Below are 24,904 nucleotides of genomic sequence, written 5' to 3' on the forward strand. Positions count from 1 at the left end.
GCTGGTTATTCCAGTGAGTTCATGTCACATGGTTATTCGAGGTGTTGTTTGACCCAATGGGAGAAGAGAGCTTGTGAGAAAACTGCCAATGACCAAGCACTTTATCAGATCACATGGCTCCGGTCCTTTAGTAAGTGCTCTGCTGGGTCCGGGGCTTGCGATGCTGAAGAGAAAAAAAGAAGAAAAAAAAAACAGTTTCCCAGAACCCTTTGCGTGTCCAGTAACTTCAAAGTGTGTTCACATCCTACTTCCTGTTGGTTCCTAGTGGTTCTCTCCAGTTTCCTCCTTGGTGGTGACCAGTTGCCAAGGAAACAGGGAGGCAATAAAGCGTCTCCAATGGAGATAAATTTGTTCATAGTCATTTTATAAGAAAAAAAAACTAGAAAAACAAAAGAAAAACGAGAGTACCTCGTACGTAAGTCTCTTGCCTCCCCTCTCCTCCCTCCCAGTCCTCCCTCCCCTCTCCTTTATTACTCTTAAACTCTACCAACACCCCCCACCCCCTCCTCCCCAACCACAAACCCTCCCTCCCCCCTAACAGATCCATCCAGCCACTCTCCCCCACCCCACCCTCCCCTCTTCCCCAGGTGTAGAGTCTCATCTCTGGCCGTGGAAGGCCGACACCACGGGGGGCTGCTGGGGCCCCACTGCCTGGGGCACGGGGGGCCACATGGGGGTCTGGTGCATGTGATGGTGGTGCTGGTAGTGGTGGTGGTGTGTGTGGTGGGCAGTGGGGGAGGACGGAGGCAGCCAGGCCGACTGGTGGCTAGGGGGGGAAGAGGCCCAGAAGAAGCCCGTAGAGGAGGAGGGTGCTGGGGGGGAGCAGGCCATGGAGACCTGGGGGGCACCGGGGGCCGCGGAGCCCGACGGGCAGTCTGACGCACGCAGCTTGGAGAACATGGTGATGGCGTCGGGGAAGTTGGGGGGCGTGGCCGGCGTGTTCCGGGGTGTGCACATCTAGGGAGGGACAGAGCAAGAGAGAGGTTACTATGGTTACTGTTTTTTGGAGATGGAGTTTCCAGGTGCAGATGTTTCAAGTGTCAAATGATGTATGTATTTAGCAGGCACATTAATCCAAAGTGACTTTCATTTGAAAGTGCGACCTATAGCACTGTAGTCACATGATCTGAGCCACACCCCTCCCAAGACAGATATTCAAGAATGGCCATTTCCTGTTTCAATGTAGGTGGATTAAAAATACAATCTGGAGCATTGAGATTAATTTAAAAAGAAGCAGACTAAGACAACTGTCAGTTGGGTGTCAGGGACAGAAACACACATACACAAACACACACACACACAGGGATCAGGTAGCATCTCAGCTGTACAGTGGGGGCCAGCATAAGGGGGCTGTTTTAAATAAACATCTTTGGGCACACACACACACCCTTGCTTTCTCACACATATGGCTGCCCGCCTTCTCTCACTACCAGAGATGCTTGTTCAAACTCACACCTACACACACACACAAGCTCTGTCACATGTTTCTTTACACAAGACCACACCTGTTAATGTTCACATTCACACACACACACTTTCTCTTTCAATCTCTCTCTCACACACACACACACACACACACACCCCCACCCTCCCACGGCAGTAGTGATGATGTAAGCTGACCGATCAGCCTGTGAGAGTGAGATGTCTGTCAGGCCTTGGTTCTCACTATGCCTGCCTCCTCCTCTCTCTGCCTCCTCCTCTCTCTGCCTCCTCCTCTCTCTGCCTCCTCCTCTCTCTGCCTCCTCCTCTCTCTGCCTCCTACTCTCTCTGCCTCTCTCTGCCTCTTCCTCTCTCTGCCTCCCTTCCTCTCCGCCTCTTCCTCTCTCTGCCTCTTCCTCTCTCTGCCTCTTCCTCTCTCTGCCTCTTCCTCTCTGCCTCTTCCTCTCTCTGCCTCCCCCTCTCTCTGCCTCCCTTCCTCTCCACCTCCCCCTCTCTTACAATACCAGCCACTATCTGGCTCGTTCAGGGCTGAGCTGTGGGATTAGTGGGAGAGAGGGATGAGGGGGGAGAGAAAGGCGAGAGAACGAGGAAACAGATAACGAAGGAGGAATGGAGAGAAGGAGGTGGTCGGGAAAGAAGGAGGGAGAAAGAAAATGAGAGAAGATAAGAAGGAAGGACGGAGGGAGAACAGAAAGGAGGGCAAGGAGCAAAGGGAGGGAGGGAGGGTGTAAAGGGTGAATGGGAGGGAGGAAGTGAGGGAGATAAGAAGGGTAGTTCAACAGGTTCAGCTGAGAGGGCAAGTCTGGACTGGCCCCACACGTCACGCAAACCAACCAACCAAAACACAAACACGCAGCAGAATGCAAGAATAGATCTCTCTCTAACACACACTGCTCCATCTGCATTGTTTATGTTGTGACATAGCTGGTATTAGGCTGGTTGGCTGGCTGGTATTAGGCTGGTTGGCTGGCTGGTATGACAGGAAGTCAGATGGCTGAGCGGTTAGGGAATCGGCCTATTAATCAGAAGGTTGGAGGTTCGATTTCCAGCCATGCCAAATGACATTGTGTCCTTGGGCAAGGCACTTCACCCTACTGGCCTCAGGGGAATGTCCCTGTACTTACTGTAAGTCGCTCTGGATAAGAGCGTCTGCTAAATGACAATGTAATCAGAATCAGAAAGGGATTTATTCGCCTTGAAAGTTTGGCGGATAAATTCGAATAATTTATAGGTCTGGCTGGTATTGTTGTCTGATGGGGGCTAGAAGGGGTGAGGGTCCTATCCCTGGAGACTTGGGTCTAGACCCACTTTTCCCGGTGTGGTACACACTTCCACAAGCATACCCAACTCTAGCTCTGACCTCAGAAACATTCTGTGTCTGGAAAGCTATCTGGAGTCACCCACTAAGAATCCCAAATAACTGTCCTGAGAATTCTGATCTTCCACTTTAAGAGGGATTCTCACACACTGTTGTTGTGTGTGTGTGTGTGTGTGTGTGTGTGTGTGTGTGTGTGCAATCTTCACTCTCTCACTCTCCTTAATGTCTCTGTTTCTCTCCACTACAACTACAACCTTCCTTTTGGTCTACAGTGTTCACACACACACAGCCTGCAGTGGTATGATGTAATGCCGCTGCACCCAAAATAATAACAAACCCCCGCCTTTCTCCCACTCACACTTCCTCTCTCCCTCCTTTCTCCCCTCCTCTCTCTCTCTCTCTCTCTCTCTCTCTCTCTCTCTCTCTCTCTCTCTCTCTCTCTCTCTCTCTCTCTCTCTCTCACTCTCTCTCTCTCTCTCACTCTCTCACTCTCTCTGTCTTCCTCTCTCTCACTCTCTCTCTCTCTCTGCTCCCAGCTCAGCCAACAAGCACGTACACGACAGGAAGAGGAAAAGCAAACGCAGAGGCAGGATCCCAGATGTTGGAGGAGGGAGGGTGGGTGGGGAAGGCGAAAGATGGGTGGACGGAGGGATGGATTAAGGAGAGAGGAATGGAGGGAGGGAGGGAAATGGATGGATGACTGGGAGACAGGAGGAGGGAGGGAAAGATGGTGGCAGAACACAAATCCAAGACGTTGTGCTCAGGCAGAGTCTGGAACACACTGTTACACTTCCAGCACCTTCTGTCGGTCAACGAAGGAATAACAAACACACAAAATCTCACACACACACGGTTAAGGAAGAGTATTGTAAAAGCTAGATTAGGTAGTTCACCAAGGACAGTGGTGTACTAAAGTGTGTGTGTGTGTTTTCTCTCTGTTGTTACAGTTAGTGTATCAGCTCCCCTCCTCTCTCTCTATCTCCTCTTAACATGAGTGAGTCATTATGTGAAACAGCCCCCTGCTTCCTGGCCTGGCCCCTCCTCCCTGATCGGATGGAACCCAGACTGAGTGCCAAGGGGGCAGCTGTGAACCGAACCTAACGCACCCTTAACGTACTTACCATCTGGTGGTGAGTGGGGATGTGGGCCTCCTGAAAAAAGGAGCTTAGAGCCGTCTGTGGAGAGAGAGAGAGAGACAGAGACAGAGAGAGACAGAGAGAGAGACAGAGAGAGAGAGAGAGAGAGAGAGGAGCAGGGAGGGAAAGAGAGGAAGGCCATGGAGGTGTGGGGGGGGGTGGATATTGAGAAATGAGAGAGGGAGAATAATTTGTGTGAGAACAATGCAAAACTTGTAACGGTCATGTAAAGGCTTGTAACTGGACCACACAGACATCATTGTAAAGCAGTAACTAGATTGGTTACCCTTCACATTTCACCTTCTTATCCTCTGTCAACGACAAGCCTCCCTCTCTCCTACCTCCCCCACCCAGCCCAGTCTGTGGGTACGAGTCAATCACATGACTCAGGTTAAAACCATTATCCCTGTGTGTGTGTGTGTTTGTTTGAGAGAGAGTGTGTGTGTGTCTGCTAAAACAAGGTCATTTAATCCACTACACACAGACACACTGTGCTGGTTTGCTAGCAGGCTAAGCTAACAGCTAACCGCATGAGAGTCAAATGACTGAGGCTAGTCATTAGCTCTGCTGTGGAAAGCTGGGCTAGGCTAGGCTAACACGCTCTGTTGAGAAGAACAACCACTCTTAATTGTCAACAGTCCTGTGTCTTTTATGTGTCTGTGAATTCTGTGAATGGATCACAGCCTAATTTCTCAAGCCAGCGTCAGAGATAGCCACAACAACGTGTTTTTTCCTGGTGACAAAGTGCAACAAGCCGGAGAGGGGGAGGGGGGAGTCGAGTCGTTACAAATGTAAACATGGTTCCTCCAGCTGCCCCCACCCTGCCCAAACAAGGAAGTCTTCAGAATGAACTACTATTGTTATCACACACACACACACACAGACACAGAGCGAGCAGCGTGAAGAAAAACTGTCTCAGTGGCTCACACAAAAACACACACATCCTCTCCACAGATACTCTCTGACTTCAACATGATTCATTGGGAGCTGTTTTGGAACGTCTGGAAAATGACTGCGTGTGTGTGTGTGTGTGTGTGTGTCTATCCCTGCAGAGTTGCAGCGTGCCGTGTTCAAAGAATGTCATTGTTCAGAATGACCTTGTGTTATACTATTAACTTGATAAATACAACAATGTGACTGAGGGAAACAGCCCTCTATGAGAGAACAGAGGCATCAGAGGTTAAAGACTAGGAAAAGCTTAGTACTGGTGTGTTTTAATCGTATGTAGATAGAACCAGAAGTAGCTCAGTGTATATTTTAGGAGTAGCTAAGTGGTAGCGGATCTGTTACTACCAAGTATTGTGTATGTCAGTCAGTTAGTCCTATGTAGTGTGCAGGTAGGAGCTTGTGTGTGTGTATGCCTGGTGGAAGCAGTGTGCATGAGCCTGAGTTTAAAGACAGCAGGCAGAATCAAAGCAGAAGAAATGAGCGACTAACCAAGTTAAACAGCTGCTAGCTCGACACTAACCTCCATTTCACTACACTACAGTCTCTCTCTCCCTCACCCCTCCCTCTCACTACACTACAGTCTCTCTCTCCCCCACCCCTCCCTCTCCCTACACTACAGTCTCTCTCTCTCCCTCACCCCTCCCTCTCACTACACTACAGTCTCTCTCTCCCCCACCCCTCCCTCTCACTACACTACAGTCTCTCTCTCTCCCCCACCCCTCCCTCTCACTACACTACAGTCTCTCTCTCCCTCACCCCTCCCTATCCCTATCCAACACTTCAATGAGTCTGTGGTTTCCCTATGCCCCCCCCCCCCCCACACACACACACACACACCACGCTCCTGTAGTGTGACAACAGTAGTGCCAGTACAGGAATGTGAGCCTCTTCAACGTGACACACATTTCAACAGGAATGCGCCGCTCAGCCATTGTCTTGGGAAGGCCAGCGGGTGCAAACCTCTCTGCGTCTCTCGGCTCGGGGGTTCGTCTTCAATCAAATCAGAGACGCTTTGGTTGCTGCTTCGAATTTCCTGTCCTTCCAGGCAGGAACGTACACAAACAAGACCAGGCTAGCCGCTTCCACTGGTTCGACTGGCCTGGCGCAACATGTGGTTAGCTAGCTTGCCGTGGTAAGTGGGGGCATGTCTGATGACACTGACACGGAGCACTGGTAGGGCTCTCGTGGCTTGAAGGGGGACGAGGAGAGAAGAAAAAGGAGGGAGGAGAGGGATGAGGAGAAAGGGGAAGGAAGATGGAAGGTGAGGAGCAGAGGGGTGAGAAGGGGTGACACCTGATGTGATGACAGCTCTCCCTCCCAAATATGTGAAGCAAGAGAAAAGAGTCACTGAGACAGAGGGGCTGCAGGAGAGACACTGCCCACGGACACACACACCACACAAAAACACACACACACAGACCAAACACAGAAACACACACATAGACACATGACACAGAAACAAAAACACACACCGTCTGTCTGTAAGCAAAACTAGACAGAGCTAGAAGAATATAGTCTAGCAAGTGTGCAATGGAAAGTTACTAGATAATCAACAATCAGTGAAGAAAAGGAAGCCAGTGACATCATGGAGGGGTGGGGCGTGTATGGTTTTCATCCCAGCTCATCCCTCTCTGCCAGCGATGCATGACCTGCCAGCCTTTTTCCTCAGGTAAACAGCTGTGATGAACAGAGTTGCTCCACAGGTTCCCCCCCCCCCCCCCCCCTGGAGGGGTAGTCCAGGAATAGAGCTCTGATACTGGGCTCAGAGCCGGCAGCATTGCCTGGTGGAAGCCTGGAGGCAGCTCATCAACTCCTATCTATCAGCTTCTTTCCACAACTCTGTCAGCAAACAGGCTGCATCCATCCTCTGTAACCTCAACCTCCACCCAGCCCCAACCATCCAGTCTCCACCCAGCCCCAACCACCTTGCCTCTACCCAGCCCCAGCCTTCTGACCTGGCCCCACTAGCCAACAGATTGGTCATTAGGAGACAAGGAACCATCTGGAGGTTCAGGCTGAAAGTTTTCCAGTGCTCTTGTCGATCCTGAACAGTTCCCTGGGCCTGGCACTCGTACTAACTAGTCATGTGATTGTGCCGATCATATCCTCAATCCCTTTTATTTCTACAGTTAGGGGCGCCATACTCATACCGTGCCAACTGAAATTGTACAATGTGTAAACAAAACTTAGGAAAAACGACAATGATACAGTGCTCAAACAAAAACAAAAAGGCCAGGTTGCAGCTTACAACTACTCACAACTGCACATCTGATTCTGACTAGTAGGCAGTATTTTCTTTACTAATATGCACAATTTGTACTTTGCTTTGGAGAAAAGCGTCTGCTAAATTAATCACATGTAAATGTAACGTATTCACATACATAATCTACTTGCAACTAAGACTAACGTGGCTGTAGTTGGCTGTAACAGCGGGTACTGTTGTACATCCGCAAGAGAACAGCTGGAAGGATAATTACACTTTAATCTGTCTAAAAATAGCAAGATATATATTAGCTAGCTCGACTATTCTTCTCAAACCATATCCACGATACGTGAAGCGGATTTCATTTTCGTTACTCGACCCTTCCCAGCCTGCGGAATGACTTTACTCAATGTTTAACTGTGTTTAGGGCTGCACTTTGAATAAATGTTAGTCCACTGTTTGATAGTGAAACGCGTTATTCACGTATGCAACACAACACGCCATTTCAGGTATTTGTAAAGTAAGAGGAAGAATGATCAGCACCCGTGCTACGCATGCAGCGGAAATGACTTGAGGGCGACGTTGCTTCATTGGATTTCTGTCATGAATGTAAACAATACAACCTCGCAGGGGAAGGGCAGAAATGATCTTATGTTTGACCTTATCTGGCGTGGCCAGCTTGAAAACAGGATCAACTGTCTGAATTGGTTTCTGATAATAGATCATGATTGTTCTATCGTTTGTCCCATAATGTAAGATGAGCTTGAACAGTTAACTTTAGGTAAAAATAATAAACAAAGCTAAGGAGGGGGGAGGGTGCAAACGGATTGCTTCACACGCATTCCGTCCAGACGAAGTCTTCCGGAAATAGACAGTTTAAAAAAGCGTGGCCGCGTTTAATATGTTTGCCTATTTGTACTCACTACCTGCCCAATTGTTCAAATATTTTTCGACGTTCAATAGTTGTAGTTGACACTAGGACTCTGTTCTGGTGTTCGTTGGTATGGGTAATTATATCTTAACAATTAGAAACGGCTTATCTTCCGCGCTTGGATAGCTTGAAAAGTACAACAAGGGCGTGAAAGCACAAACATACAGACACAGATCACAGGCACACATACATAAACGTAAATTTTACCTCGAATTGCCAGTGAGCCGCTTGCAAAAGCTGCTTCGCTTGATCAGCAGCACAACCGGCAGTCAACACAAATTGGTTTATCATCACTTGGTGCCTGAGTTCGTCCATATTAACCGACATCGCCACTCTTCAGGCCTCCAAAGTTATTTTGACGTTAAACAAAGCAGCAAGAAATCTTGAATTGCATAAAAATGCCTTTAGGAATCGCTCAAATCAGGGCCACCCTGTCACTAGCTCCCCTCGCTTTACAGCAACAACAATGTTTTCATGTCATCACCAACAACAAAGCCAAGCTCAATATGTGATTGGATAACTAGGTAGTACTATCACACAGCTTATTGGCCAGTGTACAATAATTCATCGTTTTGTATGCTAGGCGTCGCCCTCACGAAATCCACGGCGTGTCTACCGTAGAACCTTCAGGATGAGATTTAACCCCACCCGTGGGTCCATAACGCGCTGTTTGAACATAGAAAACGGCAGACTTAACTCCCCAACAATCCGTTGTAGTGACGTAATTGCGGGACACCCATCGTCGTGGATTGGTCCAAGGTAGATGAATCCCACTGAGCCCATTGGCTTTCGGCATTAGCAGGTACAAAAAGCTGGTTCTCTATTGGTCGACTCATACTACACTATTTGTGATCAGACACGAGTACATCAATGGTGCATAATGTAAATAAATATTGCCGTCAGTACAGTCATACGTGCCTTTGTGAAAATTACAGTGTGTGAAACCATCGAATAGATATATTTTCTGAAGTCCTATCCACAGCGTGCAATACATTTACTATTTTTTATGAATAGGCCTACATTAACAGTTAACGGAACAGCAATGCAGTATTTATTTGTTTACAAGGTCTGAATACATTGGGAGAGCTAAGGTTGTAAAACATACTTTAGAGTGGCTTTCTTAAAGATGGATCATATTGGTAGTCTTCTTCTGAAGCATGTAGCGGTTGTCAAGCTAACACTGTACGCGGGCTTTCAGCGCTGAATTATTCAGATGCAGGTGATGGTGCGAGCATGTGACACACACACACACACACACACACACACACAGGGCCATCTATTATGGATCCATGGGCTATGGCCGCCCGGCTGTTTAGAAGTGGATTCAATCAAATTGTGTGATCCTGGAAGACTGCAGTCAACTTAATGTAGAATAGTAATTGAGCAAAAAACTCAGGAGTTGAATGAATACATGTAAATGTAAAACTACCCTCTCTCTCTCTCTCTCTCATCTGGGTCTTCACTCCTTCAGCTAATGATTAACATCACTTAGACAGACTGGACTTTTGTTTTGAAATACCAAGGATATCTCGCTTGTTTTCTCGTCCACGTGTTGAACTTTGCCCATTCCTCCTTCTCCTCATCTTCCTTGTCCTCTTCATCCTCCTCCTCCTCATCCTCCTTGCCCATTCCTCCTCCTCCTCCTCCTCCTCCTCCTCCTCCTCCTCCTCCTCCTCCTCCTCCTCCTCCTCCTCCTCCTTGTCTTCCTTGTTCAGTGACTCACCAGCCAGCCAGTCACCATCTTCCTTTTAGTGCCTCTGTTAGGGCAGTGAACACTCCCTCTCACTGAGAGTCTCAGTGTGAGTTCACACGCCTGGACCGCCAGGAAACTGCCCCGTCAATACGACTCTGAGGCCCTCGGGGAATGCTGAATGAACTCCTGTGTGTACCAAGCCGGGCTTGGGAAGGCTAGAGGGGAGAAAGGGGACACAGTATTGCCCCTGGTGTAGTGGAAAGCATAGGGGAATGTTGCTGTTACTTGATGAGAACTTGTGTATTTTAAGGATTTAGGTATTTTACATTTGTATTTTATATTTCCTTCATAGAGTTGCTACACACAACACAGAGCAAATGTGCATATTAGATACATTATCAAAACAGTTGTTTACACATAGAGAGAGCTTGTTTAACGATTTCACTCATTGAATTATACATTGCATCTAGCAGTAGTGAGCAGTTCAGCAACCTGACTCTCTCAACTTCCCCTTGAGATCTGCAGGATCATTTAGTTGTGTCTGGCGCCCTTTAGTGTCAAGAAACAGTACTCCCACAAATCCGGATACAGATTCCATACTGGATTTTGATCTCTCACTCTCACTCTGTCTATCCATCCCATAATACAAGGCTTTCTCTCCTCCTTTTTTCTGTGCTCTTCTCTCCTCTCCTTCTCTGCGATCGGGTTGGGCCAACAAGTTGCCTGAGTCCCAACAAGCCGTGTCTGGAAGGACGAGGAGGGGGAAGCAGCCCTCAGAGAGCTGGCTCTGATCCGCTCCTCCGTCACTGTCTTTGTCCTGTCAGAACGGAGGGATGACCCCCCCCCCCCCCCCCCTCCTCCTCCAAGTGGACGCTGGACTTGGTGTTTGCCCTCGTCAAATATGGAGTCCGAGACAAGAACGAGGCGACACTGGCCTCGGGATAGTTCTAGGATGAGCTGAAATCTAAAACCTTTCTCAAAAGAAAGGTCATGTACGCACTGTGGAGGTCCTGGTGTGCTTGTTCAGAGAGGGAGAAGCAGAAGGTTTGTCTCCCCCTCACCCCTCACCCGCCCATCCTCCCCATCCCAGCCCTCACCTTGGTATCACTGGGCATGGTAAAGTGGGCATATGATAAATCCTGGTGGGCATTGGGGTGTTCGTCACAGAGACTCCTCCACTGTGTGTGGGTTATTGGGCCATGCGCTGGGGGCATGTTAGTGACAATGGAGGAAAGCTCATGGCTCAGGGTAACAGCTCTCTACCCACAAGCATCTCAGTACATCCCGGACACCCCATTAGGACTTAGGAAGGGGGGGGGGGGGCGTCTGTGTAGGAATGTACTTTTGTTATTAACACAGAAAAGGACAGAAAGAGGACAGAAGAAGAGAAACAAAAAAGTTTGGCCTCTTAAGCGCTCCATTAATGTGGCCGAGTGGTTTCCTAAGGCACGGGACAAAAGCAACTGTAAAGCTATAAAAGGACTTCCTCGTCCCCACTCCATCGCCCAACCTGGAACACGCTGTCGGAGCCTTGCAGGACAACTGCCACTCAGAGAGGCTCACGCTCTTCAGCGCGCGGCACATCTTCAACGGCAAGACCTCTCACTCTTCGCCCCGCGCTCCTCATTGTCATGCTGTACACCAAAGGACGTGTTCTAATTCAATTAAAAAAGTTAGAAAAGCCGATAGGCTACTTTTTACTTTTCTTTCTAAAGCACACAAATAAATGGTCTGCAAATTAACTGTTGTGCGAGTCAGAATTACATCAGAGCTTCACACCTGTCAGTCAACCAGTCCATCAATTTGGATTAGAATAATCCTGATTAGTCGGAATCAGATGAAGAAGAAGGAAAAAAAGAACATTTTAAATTCTATCATCCCTTTCAAATGTCTTTTTGAGCTCCAGAATGAATTGACTTGCGTGACGAACAAACCCGAGTGGCGAGTGATTAAAAAGGAATCACTATAGCAGCCACTAGGCCAATGGAAGCTCTGGAAGCTGTTTACAAGGGGGTGTACCGTTTCTATGGTTGCGGGACAAACCTCTTGCACCAGGTATTAAACTGCCCCCCGAGTGAGAAGACTTTAGCCGTGGTCACCGTTATAAAGACCTGCTTTTGAGACCTTGAATTGAAGAAGCGCGCATCGGAGCGCCAAAGGTATAATCTTAAGGATTTTTTTTTGTCGGCAGTTGGTAACAGGTGCGAGTCCTACAAGGTTCCAGTGCGATTAAAAATTCAACAGCTGTCCATTTGGAATTTAAGGTCCTATTTCAGCATTCTAACACAGAAAAGGTGAGTTCTTTACATCTGGCAACATTTTAATTCTTTAGAGACGATGGGAAATTATTTGTATTAATGTTATGTTATGTTTATCAATGTTAATTTAAGGTTAAAGGTACAATTATGAAGGCTAAAATATTACAGCTAAACGTATTTTGTATTTTATTTGCTTAATTATTTCAAAATTCTCCAGTGTTGGGAAGTTTTACACACCATTAATAACACATACTTTTACATGTACAAATTCATATGTCCTAGAAATAGTAGAAATTCACATTAAAAGGCAACAATGTCTAATGAGCCAATAAATAAATGAAATTATAATGAAATATCAGTCCCCTCTGAGATAATTTTGGAGGAATATAATTTTTCGTTCGTTAAATGTGTGCAGCAGGCTATACTGTTGAACGGATAGGCATTCTTCGGTGCGTTTGCCCTTACGTCGTATGCGGGGCGCTCATATCATTCGCGAGACCAGGAGCGTCAAGTGCAACGATGTTTCTGGAACGTTCTGTAACCACCCTCAACAACAGCCTTTAAAAACCTGCACAATTCTACTACTATGTTCTACCTATTTGTTCAGATTTTTTAATGATATCCTAAAACAAACTTTCTATATATTTTCTACAATAAAAGACAAACGAGACAATAGACAATAGGATTTTCAAAGGCAGTTCCCATTCTATGTTCAGACATTGCCCAGTTGCCCCAGACTACAGCGATACTATTCCCCCCGCACACCATTTGAAAGGGAGTCTGAATGGAAATATGTGAGAGAATTAACTTCACACTCTCCTCACATGACACCCTCTGTTTTAAAATAAACTTATCACTGTCATCTTCTGCTTTGCTAACTGCCGAGTGTTTGTTTTTCTCTCTCTCGTCAGACTGCAACAAGGGAGGTGAGGGAGAACAGGAAAGGAGAGAGATAAAGACTCACAGGAAGAGGTGTTGCAGGGCCACCATGCTATCTCTGAGCTGTGTGGACCCCTGGCCTGAGGGCTCTGTGAGTCTGGAGGAGGAGGTGGTGACCGCTGCAGCCCAGGCAGAACACCTGGACCTCCAGGATCCTGGATGTGAACCCTGCCCCCCCAGCCTGGCATCCCCCAGCCTGGCCCCCTCCTCGGCCCCCAGCCCAGGGGGCTCCCTCTGCCTGGACGACAGCCTCACCAGCCTCCAGTGGCTCCAGGAGTTCTCCATCCTCAGCGCCAACGGCCCCCGGCCGCCCCCACTCTCCACCCACCCCCAGCCTCATCTCTTCGGGCACCATCAGCAGCTCCTGGGGCCCGAAGCTCCAGCCTCTCCGCTGGCGGGGGACCCAGCCTCCATGGGCATGCCCCTCACCCCCGGCAAGCCCACAGCGGCAGCCTACACTCGGATGCAGTCTCTCTCAGCTCTCCCTGGCCTGGTGGCCCATGGCCACTGTCCGGACGAGGTGGACTACAAGACCAATGCTCACATCAAGCCTCCGTACTCCTACGCCACCCTCATCTGTATGGCCATGCAGGCCAGTAAGAAGAGCAAGATCACGCTGTCCTGCATCTATCAGTGGATCACTGATAACTTCTGCTACTTCAGACACGCTGACCCCACATGGCAGGTTTGTGGTAACACACACGCCTATACACACACACACAAACACACACACAAACACACACACATACACACACACACCTCGTAGTCTTGCCAGTTTACTTGTTAGCTACTTTTGGGAAGAAGGAAGAGAGGAAGAAAAGGGAACGTGTGTGTGAGAGGTTGTGTGTGTGAGAGAGACAGAGGGTGTGTGTGTGTATGTATGTGAGAGAGTGTGTGTGTGTGTGTGTGTGAGAGAGAGTGTGTGTCTGTGTGTGTGTGAGAGAGAGAGAGGTTTTGTGTGTGTGTGTGTGAGAGAGAGAGAGAGAGAGAGGGTGTGTGTGAGTGAGAGAGAGAGAGTGTGTGTGTGTGTGTGAGAGAGAGTGTGTGTGTGTGTGAGAGTGTGTGTGTGTGTGTGTGTGTGTGCTTAGCTAGTCTTTCCCCGCCCCAGTGTGAGGACATGGTAAGAGGGTTCTAGAAGCTGATGTGTGGAGAGCTCTGGGCGGCCTGCCACTGTCTGAACAAGCAGAGTTCTGGGGATTACGGGTAATTAAGGACTCTCCATGTACAAAGATGGCCATGAATGCTCTCCTGTCACCTTCTCTCCTGTCACCTCCTCTCCTTACCTCCTCTCCTCACTGCACTGGACTCCCTGTTATAAGAACTTACAAACACCTTTTCTCTTACTCAAATCCCATCACTTTCCCCTTCAGAAATAGCTCACAGGTCTTCTGCTTGAGCAAAGAGAGGTAATGTGAGGCAGTGAGGGGGAGGTGAAAAGAGAGAGGGGGGAGGGGGGCGGGAGAGGGGAGGGGCGGCATGGCATTAAGAAGTACAGATTCTTACCCCCCGTCTTCAAAGAAGGAGGAATTTTTCCGGAAAAAAAGTTTAATTTGGTCGGATGAATGATTGATGAAGTTGTTAGCCGTTAGTCCCTGTTGCAGCTCAGACATGTCCTGGTGTTATTGCTGGAGAGGGCGTTCGCCTGATAATATTTAACTAAGGTCAGTAGGTCAGACCTTCATTTGGACCTCTGTGATGAGCTTTTGTATGTATGTGTGTGTGTGTTGTGTAAGTGTGTTTTTGTGTGTGTGTGTTTTCTCCTGGAATGAACGACTACAAGGGTAGACACAACACAGTAATGTGATTTAGCAGGCATCTGTACTTCCTGCTTGGTGGGGTCAGCAGTCAACACATTGCAGGTTGTGTAGAGCCTGATGGAGAGAAACTAGGTTTCAGATGTGAAATGTGACTCTATTTCTGTTCCTCTCTCTCACTCTCACTCTCTCTCCCCCCTCGCTCTCTCTCTCTCTCTCCCCCCCACCCCTCTCTCTCTCTCTCTCTCTCTCTCTCTCTCTCTCTCTCTCTCTCTCTCTCTCTCTCTCTCTCTCTCTCTCACTAATCCAGAACTCCATCCGCCACAACCTGTCACTGAACAAGTGCTTCATCAAGGTCCCCCGGCAGAAAGACGAGCCGGGTAAGGGGGGGTTCTGGAAGATCGACCCCCAGTATGCAGAGCGCCTCCTGAACGGGGCCTACAAGAAGAGGAGGATGCCTCCGGTCCAGATCAACCCGGCCCTGCAGAACAGGCTCCAGGGGGCCCCGGCCCAGCCCCGGCCCCAGCCCCAGCCCCGAGGCCAGGGAAGTCCCATGCTTGGCCAGGGCGGCGGGCTGTGCGTCGACCCAGAGTCCCAGCAGCTCCTGCGGGAGTTCGAGGAAGCCACGGGAGCCGACCAGAACTGGGACCCCCCGCCAGGCGCATCGACCCATGCTGGGGGGGTGGCCCGCGGGTAGGGCCCTCGGTGGAGGAGGGAAGAGGAAGCAGGGCTCCAGGACCGGAGGGGCCAAGGCCCCGCGTCGCTCCAGCTCCCCGCTGCTGTCCCTGGAGGAGCAGAGGGACCTGGGGCCCCTGAAGGGCAGCTTCGACTGGGACGCCCTGCTGGACTCGGCCCTGAGTGGGGAGCTCAGCCTGGACGGGATGGAGCCACTCAGTCCCATCCCTCTCCACGACCCCGACCAGGACCAGGACCAGGACCTGACGGTGAGGGGAACCCACATCTGCCCCCTGCAGGCCCCGGGCGGAGTAGCGGAGGAGCCCCACGTCTTGATGGAGACACAGAGGAGGTGCGGAGGAGGAGCGGGAGACTACGATGAGGAGACCTTCTTGGCCACTGCCTTCCTCCAGAGTCCGTGGCAGGAGGAAGAGGGCCGCACTGACTTCCTGTGCAGCTCTGCGGTGAACCTGGATCAGCTGTTTGACCTGGGAGACCCCCTGGGAGGAGGGGATATCAGCATTAAGATTGAGTCTCTCCTCTAGAGGAGAGGTCTCTCTCTCTCAAACTAGACCGGGTCCATAATGTGGTTTTAGCTCCATACTGGGGTGATACCAAACATGTCTTCTAGAATGGACTAAATTAGCCTTTTTTTATGAACTAGAACAAACCCTCTTTATGACATCATCATTATCATCTGTGGTCTTCATGATTTTAAGATTTGAGTATGTTTTTTCTTTTTGTCCCCCAAGACTGATAGTCCATTGTACTGAAGAACCTTTGCAATGCCTACTGAGCAAAGATGCCACAAAGAACAAATCTAAGATATTTTTCCACAACTACTGGATTAAACAGATACATATATGTCAAAGATCACAGGAAATAACAGAGAAATAGGAATTCTAAATGGAGTAAAAAAAGAGAGATATATATATATATATACATATTTACACATAAAAATCTATTGTTGGAACCACTGAATCAGACAAAGAAGCATAATCCATAAACTCAAGTCTTTGTTTACACTGTGAAGGCAGGTTCATAGTTCATCCTCTAAAACAGGGATCTCAGCAGAAGGACATGCTACAATGATGGAAGAACAGTGGGTGTTCTTCAAAAGTGATCGTGTCTTGCAGACAACACCAAAGCAGAATACAGGAAGCACGGTTCTGTAGGGAACCCAGGTGGAACAGATCATCTTTCAACCCCTAGCGGGCGGTTCTAAGCGTGTTGTAGCAGGGAGGACGCACGAGGACAGACCTGGACTGACGGTGCTTCTCCACCTGCCAGGACGGAGAAAAGGGGGGGGGTCACAGCAGGGTGTCTTCCTGAGGTTGAAGGGAAAAACCCCGTCTGCATGCTGGTCTGTTGTTGTCGAAGATTCAACCCTGGTTAATGAGTTAGAGGTGTGTGATGACGAGAGAGTGTGTGACACTTGTGTGGTGACTGATAGAGATTGGAGCACAACAATGATCATTAGATATTTACTTTGAAGAATATTGCCAAATTATGTTTTTATTTTTAGTGTTGTTTGTATGATTTCAATCTGCTAACCTCTGTATTTTTCAATGCTTCCTTTTGATATAATGACACTTTCACTAGACAGGTGAACAAAATACCGTGACGGAGGATTGTGGTAGAAGAAAAGTAGATGTTCAGCCAGTGTAGATGTGCTCCAGAAACACTGTTACAGGCTTCGCTTGGACGCTCATGAGTCTACCTCGGTGAGAGAGGCCTGATTGAAGTACTTAATAACCAACCTTCCTCAGCCATACCCCAGGGGGGGTGCACAGGAACGAGGGGGGGGGGTGTTTAAGGTGGAGAAATCCATGGAAGAGTTTGAGGCGGATGGAGGAAGGGGAGGGCAGGGCAGGAAGGAGAGGAGAGGGAAGGGAGATAGGGGCGGAGAAGGAAGGAGAAAAAGAGAGGAGGACAGAGGGAAGACATTTGTGTTTTCTGAAGTCCTGAAGTTTGTTTCAGTAAGCAGCTGAAGCTGCAGGAGATGGAATTTTTGAGTCTTTTGTCCCATCCCCCCTTCTCTCTCTCTCCCCCTCTGTCTCTCCTCCCTCTCTCTCTCCCCCCCTCTCTCTCCCTCCCTCTTTCTCTCTCTGTGTTAAATAGTGTCTGAAGCCCTTAAATGCCCGTGGAAAGGCCACTGCGGCTTGTAAATGAATACACGACCTTCAGCTCCACCGTGCCAAGAACACAGCAGGGAGCATGCAGCCAGCCTGGCAAGGCAGGCAGGCCAGGGACAGGGTGAGACGGCTAGGCCTGGGCTGGAGGAGTCTGGCCCCTGGTCTGTGGCCCCGGGTCTGTGGTCCTGGGTCTGTGGTCTTGGGTCTGTGGTCCTGGGTCTGTGGTCCACCTGGGTCTGTGGTCCTGGGTCTGTGGTCCTGGGTCTGTGGTCCTGGGTCTGTGGTCCACCTGGGTCTGTGGTCCTGGGTCTGTGGCCCCAGGTCTGTGGTCCTGGGTCTGTGGTCCTGGGTCTGTGGTCCACCTGGGTCTGTGGTCCTGGGTCTGTGGTCCTGGGTCTGTGGTCCTCCTGGTCTGTGGTCCTGGGTCTGTGGTCCTCCTGGGTCTGTGGTCCTCCTGGGTCTGTGGTCCTGGGTCTGTGGTCCACCTGGTCTGTGGTCCTCCTGGTCTGTGGTCCTGGGTCTGTGGTCCTGGGTCTGTGGTCCACCTGGGTCTGTGGTCCTCCTGGGTCTGTGGTCCTGGGTCTGTGGTCCTGGGTCTGTGGTCCACCTGGGTCTGTGGTCCACCTGGTCTGTGGTCCTCCTGGTCTGTGGTCCTGGGTCTGTGGTCTCAGGTATTTGGCCCCAGGTCTGTGGCCACTGGTCTGTGGCCCTGTAGGTCTCCCTGGTGCTGGGTCTGGGTTTTTTGTCTATGGCCCCTGGTCTCTCTGCCCAGACAGTCAGTGGCCTGGCTGGGTTGATTGTGTTGGATGGGAGATCTGTGCACCAGTGATTATGCTCTGTGGGGTGAGGGAGGACAAGGATGCTGGTTTGTTTTATCATGTTAAAACCTGTGGTGTCTTTTTCATTTTTTATTTGATCAAACTGATCCAAGAATCGTGTCTTGATTTCTGGACTAACCGAACCCAATCACACTAGTTTTTGTGCTTGGAAATACACATCACGTAACACAATCTGTCGTCCTGATTCAAAACTACACTGAGTGAGAGTGAAAGTGCAATTAACATACAGTGAGACTTTTAGCCGTCCTGTTGTCACGGTAACACAGTTCTGAGGAAGCTTAACTCATTACTTCCACAACATGTTGTGTATTGTGTCGTGGTAACTCTGACGGTGGATTGAAGACGCATCATCACAAACAAAAATCGCTGCGTTGTCAGTTACTTCCAAATGAATAAAAGAAACGCAACTTTAGTCATGAATGTTCATCGTTCAGCATTGTACCTTGTGTTCGGTTGCTTGTCTTGGTGATGTCTTCTGAGATGTATGCTTATGCATTACTTTGCTTACCTATGTTTCTTTTCTGTACTCTCGCCCCCCCCCCCCCCCCCCCCCCCCTCTTCCCCAAGAATTAAGTTTCATTTAAGAATAAATAAAAAAAAATTGAACTATTGAAAGGACGTCTTTCATTCAGTGTAATTGGTGCGTATGCCTGAACATGTAAAACGGTTTATTTTCTCTGCCAATCTTTCTCTCTACCTTTTTCTCTGGTCTTCTTTCAGCCTTTCTCTTTCCCAACAGTATATGTGTGTGTTTGTGTATAATGTGTGTCCATGTTTGTGTGTGTGCGCTTCACGCTGGCCTTTTCCTGCTCCATTGGGGGGAGGGGGGGGGGGGATGGGGGGGGGGGGGTGTTGTCTGACTGGTAGGGGGAGGACGGGGGTGTCTTTCAGGCCTTTGTCTGTGTTCACTAAGACCCTCGCCCCCCTGGCACACAGCTCTATGGGTCCTCATTGGGCCCGTGTGGGGTCTAGCAGGGACAAGTCCCACTGCACGTATATCACTCCGCCTGCTCTCCCCCCAGGCCACATCACGTCCACACTGCCAGACGGTATCCCTACGCACAGGGTTTAGCCAGGTGGAGCTGGGTGCTTTTTGTCTTTACAGTGCTACATTTACGTGACTTTTAAGTTAATCTAGCATACGCCTTTATCCTCAGTACTCATTTGAAGCATCACGGTTTTCCCGTTTGCATTCTTCGTTTGTGAGACTGGTCAAAGAAATACTGGTTGTCTTGTTAATGTGGCGGTAACTAGAGAGAAGAGAGACAGCGACAGAGAGATTACAGGCGCGAGAGAAAGGTGGGGCGAGGACAACACAAGATAGGAGAGTAATATTATATCCCAGTATGATGAAACCTGGGACACCCAATCTTCCAGAGAAGGGCCACCTTCCCCCACCTCCCAACCCCATTTAGGTGCTCTTTTCCTGGATTGGAGTACTTGTGACCCCCCCCCCCCCCCCCCCCTTCCCCAGCTCTGGAGGCCCCCTGCAGAGTTCTCTATGTCAGGCACGGCTAGCTAGCAGCCGGAGCAGTACAGGCAGGGAAGGTAATGATAATGTGTCAGGATGACGGTTAGATGAGAGGGCTAGTGTAACACGAGTCGGCCATTCTTCTCCGTGGTGTGCTGACGGCTGCAGGTAAGGAGATACTCCCGGTGAAATGCTAATCCTGCCGTTCCGCGCAGCAGCTAGCTAGCTCAGTGCACGCAGCCCAGAGCGGACACGCTTCGAACCGAAAGTGTTAAATGCATATTAACAGAAACAACCACACAAGCAAAAACACACGAGCTTGCCCCCACACACGCTCCTGACTAAGCTAGTCGGGGATAACACACACGCACACAATGAGCTAACCAGGGATATGACACGCACACACACTCACGCCCACACACACACACACACACCCACCCACACACACACACACACACAATGACTTACTTAGCCAGGGATATGATTTATCAATAGATAAATTATTGAGAATTAAACTGTTCCAGAAGTGCTAAACTTACAGTTTTTACGCAGGGAGGCAGAATGTGGGAAAAGGGAAGAAGGGAACAGAATTCGACCAGCTTTGTAATAAAAAGAAAGGTTTTACTCGTTTCTACTGGTAATTTACATATTCAGGAAATTCAGAACGTTAGAGTCAAAGTTCTGTAACAACACAGAGAAGAACGTGGGTTCTAGAGGTTTGAGAACTGAGAATGAAGAGAGAATGTTCCAGAGCAGAGGAGTCTGTAACAGGGAAGGTTTGTGCTCCTCTTCTCCAGGATGTATTTTTACCCGTTGCCCCATCAACCACATCGGTATTCCAGGCTGCGTAGTAGAGAAGGAGGGGAATGGGCTGGCTGAGGCTGGGGGAGAGGCTGAAGGGGCTGGGGCTGAGAATATCGCATAAGCATAGACACAGGTGGAGGCTCGGGCATAGGCTGGGGTTGAAGATGGACTTGGGCCATGTATGAGGCTGGTTAAGGAGGCGAGGCTGGGGCTGGTTCAGGCGGCTGGGGTTGGGGCTGGTTAAGGAGGCTGGGGCTGGGGCTGGTCAAGGAGGCTGGGGCTGGTTATGGAGGCTGGGGCTGGTTAAGGAGGCTGGGGCTGGTTATGGAGGCTGGGGCTGGTTAAGGAGGAAGGGGCTGGTTAACGAGGAAGGGGCTGGTTAAGGAGGCTGGGACTGGTCAAGGAGGCTGGGGCTGGTTATGGAGGCTGGGGCTGGTTAAGGAGGCTGGGGCTGGTTAAGAAGGTGAGGCTGGGGCTGGTTAAGGAGGCTGGGGCTGGTTAAGGAGGCTGGGACTGGTTAAGGAGGCTGGGGCTGGTTAAGGAGGCTGGGACTGGTTAAGAAGGTGAGGCTGGGGCTGGTTAAGGAGGCCGGGGGCATGAGACAAGGGCAATCCACGTCAGCTTAAGTCACCACACCAGCGGCTCGGAGAAACAGTGGAAAGAGGACGAGAGGGGGAATACATCTTTTTTATCACAGGGCCCGTGAAAGGCTGGTCTCCGGGGCAACGGCTGGTGCCATTGTCATGCATACAGGGGGTAGAATGTGTGTGTGTGTGTGTTGGTGCGTATGTACGTGTGTGTCATGTGGGGGGCTTGTTCCCACTGTTGAACTGGTCAGGGCTCTGATGTATAAACAGGAGAGTTGTGGGAACAGAAGAGGTCCGTGTGTGTTATAAGATGCATGGTGCTCCTGACTGTAGCTTGGAACTATCAGAGACACTTTTGGGGGGCGGGGGTTGCCAGGAAACCCCAGCCTGTTTTGGTGCTGTTAGGAACTATTGGAGCCTTCGGTCCTGTCATTGTTGAGGCTTCATATGTTAGAGCCTGGATGAGGGTGGAGGGAGGGAGGGAGTGAGGGAGGGAGGGAAGGAAGGAGGGAGGAGGGGACAGGTAGGAATGGAGGAGAAGATGGGGACAAGGAGGCATGTTGGAATGGAGGGACGGAGGGATTGTAGTACTGCTCAGTCAAGCGAGAGCACCAGATAGGACTAAGCAGAGCTATATCACGAGAACACACAACTCAGAGAAATCAATAGTCACACATACACACACAAACACTTTATCTTTCTAGGGAACACACAGATTCTCCTCTGTGTGTTCCCGGTGTTGGTGTGTGTGTGTGAGTGTGTGTATGTTCTTGGTTGTGTGTTTGCGTGTTGTCATCCTGTGTGTTATAGTGAAGTAGGGGCCATCGAGTCGTCCTTATCTCTGTGTGACTGAGCAGTATGAAAGATCAACATGGTTACTACCCACTATAAAACTCACCCAGGGCTCCTCCAGCTTTATGGAGGTCTTTGTGTTGGTTTTACAGAGCACAGAAACCTCCTCTGACACAAGCGGACCCACAGTATGTGTGTCCATTACAAGTTCAGTCCTGCCAACGCTTACCAGAGTGGGATGGGTCTGAGGTCAGCAGAATCAAAATGAGGAAGGAGTGTTGGGGTGTGTGTGTGCCCTATGTGTGTGTGTGTCTCCTGGTGTGTGTGTGTCCTGATGTGAGGAGATGCGTCCAGACCAAGCTACGTCAGCCTCTGTATTCAAGGTGTTTTCACAGTGGAAGGAAGGTGCAGAGCTGACGGGGGGGCGTCAGAGGAAAAGACAGTTGAAGAGAATTGGGATCTTCCGTTTGTCTGTGGCCTCTGGTGTGTTTGTGTGTGTGTGTCCACCTGTGTGTGTGTGTGTGTGTCCACCTGTGTTTGTGTGTGTGTGTCCACCTGTGTGTGTGTGTGTGTCCACCTGTGTGTGTGTGTGTTCAGCGTGTGTGTTCTTCCGTAGTGTGGGCAGAGGGCTCTTTGTTAGAGAGAGTAGCACAGGGCTAATCTGACATCCATCAACAGATTAGTGTGTGTGTTCCCCCTAGTCCATCAGCAGCTCAGAGAGCTGTCTACATGCAAATACAATGACCAGGGGGAGAGTGGACCAGGGGAGGCAGAAGGGAGGCAGGGAGGCAGGAGTGAGGCAGGAGTGAGGCAGGGAAGCAGGAAGGAAGCAGGAGGGAGGCAGGAGAAAGGCAGGGAGGCAGAAGGGAGGCAGGGAGGCAGGAAGGAAGCAGGAGGGAGGCAGAAGGGAGGCAGTGAGACAGGAGGGAGGCAGGGAGGCAGAAGGGAGGCAGTGAAGGCATGTTCTAAGTGCTCTCGGCTTCTGAGAGTGCCCAGTAGCGTCACCACTGTGTTGTGCTACCCAGGTAACAGGTGAGACACGCTTCCTCAGGGAACACAATGGTGCCATGCCCCACAGCCCAGCTAGTTACAGTACTAATGATGAACACACACACACACTTACACTCTCACCTTACATCCCTTGTTCTTCACAGCTCTATAGCCATTGTCTCCTCTAAGAAATGTGGTCTTTCATGTTCTCTTTACATCTGACAAGTTGGTTCAAAAACACCCACATGGTTTGTTTGTAGCAGAGGTGGTTTGAAACGGCCTTGCCACGGATTGTCAAGGACCTTGTCCTAACATCTTGGTCTAAAGGTAAATGTTGAGGGTGAGAGACACCTGGTGTGGTCACCCTTCATGGGTTTCTCTCATGGAAGCTGGAGGTTGCAACCTGTTCATGAAGTGTCTAATTGAGTGGAAGGTGAGAAAGGGAAGGGAGGAGGTAGAGAGCGAGAGAAAGAAAGAGAGTGGGAGAGAGAGAAGGGGAGGGAGATAGTGGGGGAGAGAGAAGGGGAGGGAGGGAGATAGAGAGTGGGGGAGAGAGAGAGAGTGGGAGAGAGAGAAGGGGAGGGAGGGAGATAGAGAGTGGGGGAGAGAGAGAGAATAGGGAGAGAGATATAGAGTGTGGGAGAGAGAGGGACAGGGACAAAAATAAGACAGAAATAGAGAGAGATGGAGACAGAACGAGAGAGCGAGAGAGGGAGAAGGAAATGGAGCGAGAGAGATAGAGAGAGAAACAGAGAGAGATGTAGGGGGGGGGAGAAAGAGGGGAAGAGAGAGAGAGGTGTGCTGTTGTGGAGACAGCAGTAGGTGTAACAACAACAGTATCAGCATACCTCAAGAGGAGGAGCTAACCCCTGAGAGAGGGGGGAGGGAGGGAGGGGGGGAGAGAGAGGGAGGGGGGAGAGAGAGGGGAGAGAGACAGAGAGAGAGAGTGAGGAGAGAGGTAAGGAGAGAGATTCTCAGGCTATCCCCAGGGGGGGAGAGAACAGGGAAATGTACAGAGCGGTGAGAAGAAAACAAACATAAACACTGTCCATGGTAGCTGAGGCTGGGCCCAGGGCTGAGGCTGGACCCAGGGCTGAGGCTGGGGCTGGGGCTGGGGCTGGGGCTAAGGAGTTTTGAACCAGGGCAGAGGAAAGTTCTGAAGCTTTAGAGGCTATAACGGCTAAAGAGGGTGGAGAGACCTGAGGCTTGAGAGGCTGGAGGGGGAGGCTTGGGAGGGGAGGCTGGAGAGGCTGGAGAGGCTGGAGAGGCTGGGTCGTGTGTGTTCCTGGCGCCCGTAGTACGACCTTGGCAGGGCAAGCCCAGACCTGCCTCCCTGCGCTGGGGGGGGGGGGGGGGGGGGAGGAGAGGAGGGGAGAGAAGGGGAGAGGAGGAACGCACCAAGGAGGACTTGGCCCGGCTCAATGAGAAAGTAGAATGGCCAGCACTCTGGGCCGACACAGCCTCAGTAAGCTGCCTCCCTCATACTCACACTCCTGCTGACTGGAACAACACTAACCGTATTTCGCAACACTCATTGGATTCCAACACACGGCTTGGCTGGCAGCCCGCTCCACGATACACACAGGATACTCTCTGCTTTTTTTTTTTGCTCTCTTTCTCTCTCTTTCTGTCTTTTCTCTCATCCCCTCCTTTACGCTCTCCTTTCCAGGCCTTAATTTGATTTCTTTATTTCTTTGTGTGTTCTTCAGAGGGGAGACTTTCAAACGCTGCTGCTTTACATATCTTAGACGCTGCCCTCAATGGGCAGCGGCACTGCTGTGGGTGCCGTGGCGACCACTGTGACAAAAGCCCTCCACCCAGACCCCCAGCCCTCCACCCAGACCCCCAGCCCTCCACCCAGACCCCCAGCCCTCCATCCAGACCCCCAGCCCTCCACCCAGACCCCCAGCCCTCCACCCAGACCCCCAGCCCTCCACCCAGACCCCCAGACCCCCAGCCCTCCACCCAGACCCCCAGACCCCCAGCCCTCC

General features: G+C 50.3%; 2 protein-coding genes across 2 annotated transcripts; one reads left to right on the forward strand and one right to left on the reverse strand.

Annotated features, from left to right (window-relative positions):
• Positions 1 to 546: 546 nt before the first annotated feature.
• Positions 547 to 8,570, reverse strand: ubald2 (UBA-like domain containing 2). The gene is made up of 3 exons (XM_047019762.1): positions 8,184 to 8,570; positions 3,880 to 3,933; positions 547 to 957 (listed from the first exon to the last, which is right to left on the reverse strand). The coding sequence occupies exons 1-3, from the start codon at positions 8,301 to 8,303 to the stop codon at positions 598 to 600; spliced, it is 534 nt and encodes a 177-aa protein (XP_046875718.1). The 5' UTR covers positions 8,304 to 8,570; the 3' UTR covers positions 547 to 597.
• A 3,175-nt stretch (positions 8,571 to 11,745) lies between these two features.
• foxj1a (forkhead box J1a) lies at positions 11,746 to 17,107 on the forward strand. The gene is given in 4 exon segments (XM_047019494.1): positions 11,746 to 11,963; positions 12,839 to 13,551; positions 14,931 to 15,269; positions 15,271 to 17,107. Coding segments are annotated over 3 exon segments (1,545 nt in total). The 5' UTR covers positions 11,746 to 11,963; positions 12,839 to 12,915; the 3' UTR covers positions 15,841 to 17,107.
• The last annotated feature ends 7,797 nt before the right edge of the window (positions 17,108 to 24,904 follow it).

Source organism: Hypomesus transpacificus, chromosome 4 (assembly GCF_021917145.1).
Source record: "Hypomesus transpacificus isolate Combined female chromosome 4, fHypTra1, whole genome shotgun sequence".
In the NCBI taxonomy this organism is placed as follows: domain Eukaryota; kingdom Metazoa; phylum Chordata; class Actinopteri; order Osmeriformes; family Osmeridae; genus Hypomesus; species Hypomesus transpacificus.